This window comes from Fundulus heteroclitus, unplaced genomic scaffold (genome assembly GCF_011125445.2).
Source record: "Fundulus heteroclitus isolate FHET01 unplaced genomic scaffold, MU-UCD_Fhet_4.1 scaffold_92, whole genome shotgun sequence".
NCBI lineage: Eukaryota > Metazoa > Chordata > Actinopteri > Cyprinodontiformes > Fundulidae > Fundulus > Fundulus heteroclitus.
Window position 1 is genome coordinate 753,036 of NW_023397384.1, and position 10,435 is coordinate 763,470.

General features: G+C 39.9%; 1 protein-coding gene across 1 annotated transcript; it reads left to right on the forward strand.

Annotated features, from left to right (window-relative positions):
- Positions 1 to 13: 13 nt before the first annotated feature.
- Positions 14 to 8,522, forward strand: sirt7 (sirtuin 7). The gene is made up of 10 exons (XM_012849981.3): positions 14 to 208; positions 317 to 454; positions 2,635 to 2,739; positions 2,814 to 2,884; positions 2,984 to 3,056; positions 3,149 to 3,247; positions 5,288 to 5,524; positions 6,054 to 6,134; positions 6,303 to 6,409; positions 7,952 to 8,522. The coding sequence occupies exons 1-10, from the start codon at positions 104 to 106 to the stop codon at positions 8,160 to 8,162; spliced, it is 1,227 nt and encodes a 408-aa protein (XP_012705435.2). The 5' UTR covers positions 14 to 103; the 3' UTR covers positions 8,163 to 8,522.
- Positions 8,523 to 10,435: the final 1,913 nt, after the last annotated feature.

Consider the following 10,435-nt stretch of genomic DNA (forward strand, 5'->3'; position numbering starts at 1 on the left):
TCGCTGCCGGCCGCGTCACTCTGATCTGCTGGCGTCCGCCTCCGCTCCGTCGCTTTTGTTTTGAATAGATTAGCTAGTTCCCAGGCAGCTAACCGGACTCGGGATGGAAGAGGAGCCGGAGACCGGGAACTCGTCCCGGACGGAGAGGAAAGCGCTGGAAAAAGCCAAAATACTGCAGCGCGAAAGGGAGAGGAAGGTTTTCCGACTGGTGAGACGGCGTCCAGAACGCGCGCAGTTGGGCTGAGTTGTTCCGCATTAGCAGGCTAACCCGGCGGCAGGGGGGCTTTAAATCGGTGCTTTCTCTGCGGTTCGGCAGGTCGGACGGGTTCTGAAGAAGCCGGAGGCCCAGCGGTCGGAGGAAGAGGCCGCGGCGCTGCTGCTGCACAGGGAGGCGGTGGAGGAGCTCTGCAGGAGGCAAATCCGTAGAAATGTCCTGAAGAGGAAGCAGGAGGAGGTGAGGCATCACCAGCTGCAGGCGGAGGGTACAGTCAGGAGAGAAATAGAAATTAGTTTAAAAAGACTCTCTCGGGTCAGTGATGTTTCTGTGACTTGGAAAACACCTGCGCCGGTCAGGGTTAAATTTATGGCTACTTTGACTAATGGTGCGTCTGTCCCCATGTTGGTACCAAAGCAGCTCTAAGCATGGGCTCCACTGGACCCTGTGACGTCACCAAGACATCAGCAGATCCTTTAGGACCTGACTGGGAGGTAGAACTTCAATGGCTCGGGCTTGTTTGTTTGGCACATGCACTTGCCTTCTTCCCATTGTCCACCCTGCTGCCATGAGGTGCCTTAGCAAGCAGCTCAAATCCATGGGGGGGTTATATTATGAGAAAATGTGACTCACTGTACAGAGCCAACATCTTCCACAGTGCAGTTCTGGTGCTCACATTTTGTGTCCAGCAGTGGAGAGGGGTTGCCTGACTGGTCCGAAGGTATGTAGCCCCATATGCTGCAAACTGAGCTGTGGTTTTGGAGATGCTCTAATCCAGTTTTCAAATTCTGCTTAAACACTCAAGTCCTTAAAGTTGTCCATTTCTAAGACATCAGTTTTAGAGGAAAAAACAAGAACTTAATTTGCTCCCTTGTTTGTGTTCCCCACCAATTAACACCAGCATGAGACTGTGTCATTCATTTACCAGTTGGTAGTCTTAATGTTATGACCGATCATTTAATTAAAGGCCAAATTAGTTTATCTGGCTGTGAGGGCATCCTATTAATAATGTGTTTTAAGTAGATTTGGAGACAAGAACTGTCTTTAAATCAGAGCTTGTTAATTAGAGATGCACCAATCAGGTTCTCTTTAAAGCTGCAGTAGGTAATTTTTGTATAATTTTTTTTTTTACACATTTGTTAAAACTGTCCTGAGATTAAATATGAGACAGATAATCTGTTAAAAAAAAAAAAAAAAAAAAAATCAATCTCCTTTGGTTCCTCTTAGTGGTCATAATGCCATTTGCAGAAATACACCGCTCCCGGTCAGGAACAACCAATCAGAGCAGGAGGAATGTCTTGCTCTGATGAGCAGTGTGAATCACTGTTCACACTCCCTCCCCCACACAGCGCTACCGCCATTCAAGCTCAGGATTACTGCAGCTGTGTTGAGAAATGGCAGAGAAACGACCTGCTTTACAGGAAATTTGTCAATTTCTTGAGCTGCTCAGAACAAAGACGGGTAAACATTGGAGCAGCAGATGTGCTTGTTCAAATTTTCAGGCTAAATTAGTGGTTTTCTCAGAACTCCCTACTATTGTTTTAAGGTCTGAACTACGGATTGTCCCTTTGTGTACACTTTATTATGAGTAAACATTTTTGAACTGCTGATTTATGATGGGAGCCAACAAAGGGAAAAGTGTCTGATTTCAATCACTGGCTTTTTTTCATCCGTCGTTACGACTCTTAATGGGATGTTCGTAAACACTTTCCCTGGCAACCTAATTTTCCATGGCCACACTTGGTCATAAGCACGATGTCTTTTTATGACTCGGATGACAAAAACGTTTTGTGTTTTTTTTTTTTCTATGACGAGAGGACCCAGCATACTTAACAAGGAACTTTACTGCACAATTCCCTGGCAAGTCCTTGCCAGTCTCTCCCACTGCAGCGTACATCGGTGTAGTAATCATGTCTGCTGCACATTTCTGACAGTGGTTAGAAACCACACAAGAACAAATCTGCCCAGATTATGTGCCCAGAAAAGACCACATAGACATTTAAACCAGGGCCGCCACAGCAGAAAGGTCTAATTTCTTTGTTGCAGCTCTGAGAGCTGTTCTGGGACAGTAATGGCCTCATCAGAGCTTAATGTGCCAGAATAACAATCAGATTTCTGTCAGACGTCAACGATGAACACCATCACCTGTCCTGGGGGTTACTGTGTGAGTTTTGTAATCATTAAAAGTTGCACTTTATTCCTCGTTGAGCTTTTTTTTTCGTTCCTCAAAGCGCATCAGTTGAAAACATCTGGCACCTGAAGGCTGGTTTTCACTTTGGTTTTAACAATAAGGTGTCTATCAGAGGACATTAATTAATTAATTGGTGATTAAATGTGCAGTTTTTCTCCTCTCTGTGTGCAGATGTGTGATAAAAGAGAGAAAGGTTATAAATGTAGCTGTGATCTACGTGTGTTTGCAGGTGTTTGACGAGGTCGATGAGTTGAAAAGTAAAGTCCAGCAGCTGGCTGCGGCAGTAAAGCAAGCCGGTCACCTGGTGGTTTACACCGGAGCCGGAATCAGCACGGTACGCCGGCCCTCCCTCTTCTGTGTCCCGATCGTTTCAAAGCTTCGCAGAACTGACCGCGCCTTTTATTCCAGGCGGCCTCCATCCCCGACTACAGAGGCCCGAACGGGGTGTGGACGCAGCTGCAGAAGGGCCGCACCGTAAGGCGAGTTACGTCTGCCGACGCCAAACCGGAGGCCGTTCTCAGAAATACTCGGAGCTGAAGGGTTTTCTCTCTCTCCGCCTTTTTGTTTTTCTCTCACAGCTCTTCAGACTTGAGTAAAGCTGAGCCCACCGTCACACACATGAGTATCAGGACGCTGCATAAGGAGAAGCTGGTGTGTTTAAAAGCCAAACGGCAGCGCGTAACGATCGCTCGCCCTGTTCCAGCAGCATCTAAACGTGTTCTGTGTGTTTTTTCTCGGTCCAGGTGAAACATGTTGTCTCTCAGAACTGTGATGGACTCCACCTGCGAAGCGGTCTGCCTAGACAGGCCCTGTCTGAGCTCCACGGAAACATGTTCATCGAGGTAACACCTACCCATCCCTGTCTCACTGACGCCAATTTACAGTAATTCAATATGTTGTAGGACAATAGCTTCAGTGTTTTGTATTCCAATGCAAAAGAAGTGAAAATTTAAATGTGAAAATCTTACTTTACACGCTAATATGCTGCTGGATTTTTGATCTCACTAACAGTTCGTACCTGATGACAGCAGGGATCCAGCTGTCATGGGTGCCTATCCTAATGTTCTGGTTTTAATTTAGTAATCTGGTTTATCTGTAATTCAGCAGGATTGAGGTTTTCAGGACCTAAAAGTCTGTTTTTATCCGTTTAGAATCCAGTTTTGATGCTTATTTGGGATCATAGCCCTGATGTGTCCAAGCTTCAACCATATATCTGTTATTTTTCTAAACTTTTTATTTTATTTTATTCCAGGTTTTGTAAGTATACTTGGAGTTGTGAAAAGTTTGAAGCTGGGTTAAAGGTTTTGGGACTTTTCTGATCTTCAGTTTTCTAAAAGAGAAAAAAAACGAAACTTTGCTGGGACATTGATTTATAGTTAAATGACATTCTTTATCATTAATTTGCCACATAGTACCTTGATTTGAATATTTTTACCCATCAGTAATTCAAGGCTTTTTTTCAGTCTTACTGACTGAATGGATTCACATGATAAAATACATTTAGAACCATTTGGTACTTTTTAAAACTTAAGGCCCATTGAAGTACAGATTGACCTGGACCCGTGGTTCTTAAACCGGACTGGGTTAAGATGCAAAGTTATGTACTTTAAAGAGTTATTGTAGGACACTTCAAACCTCATTACACCGTATTGAGATCCAAGTCCAGATGCCTAAAAGTGAAGTGGAGCTAAAACACACCCAGAAGTATGAAGGCCCGGTTTAGCATTCTGCTGTTTTTGTGATTCCTGAATCTACAGATAAAACAACCATTTAAGCTTTTCAAGATGAATATTTTGAAAATAGATAGGAACTTTGATTTAATTACCGTTCACTGCGCCTCTCCGGTCTTGGTAATTGATGTAAATAAGATGGATCCAGCTCCTATGGCCTTCCTGCCGGTGTTTCTGTGTAACGTGGAATATTTTATATTGAAACCATTTTGTCACGTTCACTGAGTGTGTACTTTTTAAAATAATATCAATAATTGATCTTGTGAGAAATGAGGAAAATTTTTTTTAACCTGAGTAAAAAAAACAAAAAAAAAAAGAAGGACGTGGAGGCGAGTTATAGAGGAAGTAATGGGTTTGTGAGGATAAGTGAGCAGTGTGGTTCTGAGACGACTGATTATCCAGAAGAGTGTTGAGGTTCTGGGTAGAGACGGCTATGAGTTTATTATTTCACTCCTCTGGTATTAAAGCAAATCTTTACATACCTCTTGATCGCTCACTGCACACTTTCTGTGCTGTAATGTAATAAATGTCTTACTAGACAGGATTGAACTGGTTGCAGACAGTCTTGAATGTTCTCACTGCTGTTTTAAATAAAATTATCAGCTGCTTTTACAGAGGACAGATTATCAGTCATGTGCCAGACACATTTACATTTCGCCAGCCTAAAGAACATCCAGCTCGCGTCTCAGAAAGCTGATCTAGGCGATCAAATGTGTAGACATAGGCAGTACACTGCAAAAACGGATCAAAAAATAAGTAAAATGTTCTTAAAGGTAGTATATTTGTTCTTGATTTGAGCAGGTAAATAATATCATTTGCCAATGGAATGAGTATTTTGACCCCTAAAATAAGATAATTAGACATCCTGCACTTGAAATAAGATGATGGAGATGAATTGTTCCTATTTTAAGTGCAAAAATCTTACTCGATTGGCAAATCATGTTATTTCCCTGCTCAAATCAAGGACAAATACACTCATTTTAAGAATATTTTACTTATTTTAAGTTCCGTTTTTGCAGTGTAAGAGCTGAGCAGCTGGTTTTTGGATGTTCTCTACAGCAAGTGTTGGTCTAGACGGCTGCAGAATCAGCGACAAAACGTTTCAGACGGTATTCCCAGCCAAACAGTCACACCGGCTTCCTCTGCCTACAGGTGTGCACCGCCTGTTCCCCGGCGCGGGAGTTTGTGCGTTTGTTCGACGTGACGGAGCGGACGTCGCTCCACCGCCACGGGACGGGCCGCGCGTGTCGCCACTGTGGCAGCGAGCTGAGGGACACCATAGTGCACTTTGGGGAACGTGGGACCCTGGAGCAACCGCTGAACTGGAAGGGAGCGGCGGAGGCTGCCAAGGAGGCCGACGTCATTCTCTGCTTAGGCTCCAGTCTGAAGGCAGGTTTCATAAAGCAAAGCGAGGGACAGCAGTCTGCTCTGAGACGTTGGTTACGCTTTGTCAGGGCGGCTAAAGCTACAGCCTGCACGTCTGGCTGCAGGATTGTTACTCGTCTCACTGTGCTTTCAGCAGAAATGTCCTGCACTGCAAAAAGGGAACTAAAAGTATGTAAAAATTTCTTGAAATTAGTGTATTTTTCCTTAATTCGAGCAGCTAAATAAGACTATTTGCCAATGGAATAAGAGTTTTGCACTTAAAATAAGAATATTTCATCGCCACCATCTTATTTACAGTGCGTGATATCTAATTATCTTACTTTAGGGGTAAACATACTCATTCCACTGCCAAAAAGTCTTATTTAGCTGCTCAAATCAAGGGAAAATATACTAATTTTAAGAAAATTTAGCTTACTTTTAGTTCCCTTTTTGCAGTGTGAACCCAGAAATGATAGTCTGGCTCTGCGTTGCACAAACCCATCTGACATAAATACAAGGATTTTAACTTTTTCCAAACTTTTCCTTCCAACAGGTGCTAAAGAAATACGCTTGTTTGTGGTCCATGAATAGACCTGCTAACAAAAGGCCCAAACTCTACATCGTGAACCTCCAGGTACGGTCGATTGGATCATCTTCGGACAACAGGAATGGGTTAGACACCAGCTTAGGATGTATAGAAAAAAAGCACAACAGACTTATTATTTATTATTTTTTTCTCTACATATTAGAGCATGCAAAAGTTAAAAAAGTATGTAGCTTTATGGTTCTGCTTCTGTTTTAGTGGACCCCAAAGGATGATCTGGCTGTGCTGAAGATCCACGGCAAGTGCGACGATGTCATGAGTCTCCTGATGGAGGAGCTGAACCTGCAGATTCCTAAATACAGCAGGTATGGATCGTGTAGCGCAGCGGCCTCGCAGACGATGCTCCGTTTACCTGCGTCTGTTAAAAGATACGCACAATGGCCTTTTTGAGAAAACCCTCCTGGATGTGTCTGGTGCTGGTGATTGTGTGCAACGCTAAAAGGAATCCTGATGATGTGAAATTCAGTGACCCGTCTTTGTTAAACATAGAACTCATGCAATCAGTGCCTTTTTAAAAAAAAAAAAAAAAAAAAAGTATAAATATCCCTTAAATGTTTTCTGTTTCCAGCCACAAACCTTAGTGTGGTTATATGTAACAAATTAACACAAAGTAGTTTATAATTATGAAGTAAGGGGAGAATTTTAAACCTGAATAGTGTTTAGATTTGTGTTCCAAGCCCTTGATCAATCATTGTAAAACCGTATTTAGGTATATGTTTCTATCATGATTACACAACTATAGACTAACTTTGTCCACTTTGCTTTTTGCTAAACAGCTCAGCTTCAGTCAGAGTGGGCGGAGGGAGCGTATGAGAACATTAAATGTGTTGTCACAGATTTTTTTATTTATCAGTGTTTGTCATTTATTTAGTCTGATGTAGTTTTCTAATCTTGAATGTTTTCATCAGCTTTAAGCAGAAAATCCTCATAATTATCAGAAAGGAAGGCTTGAAAACATCAATCTGTTTGTAGTTCATTTAGCGAATTAAGTTAATGAAATAAATACATTTTTGATAATAATCTAATTGATTGAATAGGAGATAAAACTAACAGGTAGTGGTGGACAATAATTCATTATCAATATATATCACAATATAACTATTCGATAAAAGTTATGACTATTCTGATATTTCATTACTACTGTATGATTATAGCATTTGTAACTGACTGACATTCCGGGTTTTATGTAGTTTTGTGTTTTATTTTTCAAACCAAATATTTATAAAATGTTATATGGGTGGAGTTTTATAAACATGGTAATGCCATACATCTGTACGGGCATCTGCTGCGGGCATCCTTGGCAATCTTTCTGAGCCTTGGTTCTGTTCACATCGATATCGTAAATATATCGTATCGACCGAAATTAAGAAAAATTTCATGATATAAGTTTTAGTCATATCGTCCAGCCCTGCTTACAGGCGGTCTTTATTTAATAATTACCATAGTTGAGTTCTGAAGAAATTGGTTTGCACCAGATTTTATTTAGTAGCATCAGATTTAATAGAAATAAACACAAATGCAGAACAAACATATATATATATATATATATATATATATATATATATATATATATATATATATATATATATATATATATATATATATATATATATATATATATATATTATTTGTAACACATTTGACCACGGTGTATTGTTTTCCTTAACCCTTTACAACTATGTGGTACTTTCCCTTGTTCTGTCACATCAAGTCCAAATAAAACAGCTGAATGTGAACCAGTTGAAGGGATTTGCATAATTTTCCAACCTACTGTATAAAAAAACTGTGAAAAGAAGATTATTAGCTGATTGCCACTCTGCTTTACTTCTTTCAAATGGTCTCCTCAGAGCAGAGGACCCTATCTTCAGTCTAGCTACGCCTCTTCACCCAGAAGAGATCCAAAGCCATACTCGAGAGGTCCTGGCCGCCCCTGACGGGCAGGAGGGCCCCTCAGCCGAGGAGAGACAGCCGTCGGAGGAAAGCTCAGCCCTGCAGGGGGGCTGGTTCGGTCGAGGCTACAGCAAAGGCAGGCGGAAAAAAAAGAAAAAAGCTTCCTAACGGAGAGGAAGAAGTGCAGTCAGGTGCTACCGGTGATTTAAAACTCCTGTCCCACCGATGAGGACAAGACTCCAGCTTTAAAATGCTGTTGCTGCCTCTGTTGTATTATAAAATATACACATGCAGCATGTGTATGAGTGAGGGCATTGACAGAGAGCTCTTTGCACTGTTATTCTGTTCCACGTTTACTCCACAGTAACAGCGGGATTTAGAAGCAGCTCCTGTTGTATTTTTATACTACCTTTATGATGGCAGCTACTAGATCTGGGTTAAAAAGAGCTACACTTTAACTCACTTCAGCTGCTATGGAATTACTAAGCAGGGAAATTAACAGAAGTGTTGGTTTAAAACTCTCCTAGGATGGCTGGTTTTCATTCTGATGCACAGGATCTTAATGTAGCCTGATTGGCTGGTTTAGAAAACACTCCTGCACTTTTTGTTTATCTGAATCCTCCGTATGCATCCAGAGCATCATGTTTTTCTTTAAGCCTTTCTGAATCTCATTTGACTTAATTATGTTACCTGCTGATTGGAGATTGACTAGATGCAGGTTAATTTCCTTCTAGTACTGCCAAATATTGTGTAAATCTGTATTACTGAAAACTATGATTAGGTGCCAACATGTGAGGAATGTTTCCTCGCTTGAACTTTTCAGAAGAAGCTAAGCAGCAAGGTTTTTTTTTTTTTTTGTGTGTAGAATATATATTTTTTACTCATTTATTTTTCAAAGGTTGCATATGAAACTATGCTTTTTATTTTTTTTACATAAGTTGGAGTGGTTATGGTTTACATGTTTTGCTGGAGTTGGCAGTCGCTCCGACCTACCGTCATGTTAGCTGGCCACGTTTGCAGCATTCTACTTCACTAGGGTTGTTTTACAACTTTCTTCATTTGTTTACTGAGGTTTACGAGAAGATCTTCAAATTTTACATGTGTTTTGGTGACTTTTTCTTTTATATTATAACTTAATGTTTTGTTTTGTTAGAAACAATTAGATTATTTTGTCTCAGGAAAATGTGAAATGAAGACTCCTTATGTTTTTCTCCTGGTGCATTTTGGAAAGCATTTATTTGTTTATGACAGAAAAAAAAATCATGAATGGAACGTTGACCATACGTACCCTTGCTTTAACTAGTGGAATAATGCCAGAGGTGCTACTGTTAATACATTTTGGTTTATTTATTTCCTCGCCATTTAATTGCTTGAAGGTTGCATCCTAATATTGTAAAGTAATTAGAGTAACTTACAGGAATGTATGGAACATCACAAGGATATGTACCAGCTTCAGAGCTGTATGTACGACAATTAAATGTTAAGATGGTTTATTACCATTATCTGGTGTTAAACTTAAAATGTTATTTTTTTTTTCTCTCTTGGTGGAGAGGGTATTGCGTGTATTAATGAAAACCACAATATTAAAATCTTTTGTTGCTTATTCGAGTTCCTTCTCATGATTTGTGTTGTCTAAATATTAACCTGACTTATACTAGATTGGGTCTGGAAGATGCGACTCCTGGGCTTCAGGTGGCACTTTGGACGTACCACAATGCTTTTAAATATTGATATAGTTATAAATGCGGCTTTGGGCATTTAACTATTTTTTCTTTTTTTCATGGAATGATTGCATTGAATTTCCAAAACACAATGGCACCAAAATGCTAGTAACTTTTTTTTTTATCTATTTTCATTTGATTGAAAACAAGTTGTTTTTTTTTCTTTCATATAACGTCCCATAGAAGAAAATGTATTCATCTTCTTTGCAAACACTTTTATGAATAGAAAAAAATGGTGGCCTTTTAAAAAAAATACAAATCTCTTATGGTAAGTATCAAGAATTAAAAGTTTTCTTGTTTTAAGTGGTCTGCTAACATTTGCGGCTCTAAACAAGTTTTCTTTAGCTGGATTGAGGACAGAAGGGCTCTGATCTCGGTGCCAAATGGACTGTGTGTACTCATTGGTGTATATGGTTGTGGGAAAATAAAAATAAATAAAAACTACTATTTTAAATCAAGGATGTTAAGATGTATTGTGCGTGCTAGCAATTCTTATTTTTAGCTGGAGAGACCTTAAAACAATTTTTTATAGGATTTTTATTTTAGGTCTCTTGATTACTAAAAATGTCATTTTGACAACTGATCGCTATTGCATTTACAATAAGGAAGAAAAACATGTTATTTTGAATGTGCCCAATTCAGTTTATTTATTTATTTATATTACTGCGGGATTATAATAACAAAATGAGTGGTGTTAAATTATACAGATGTTAAAAAAAG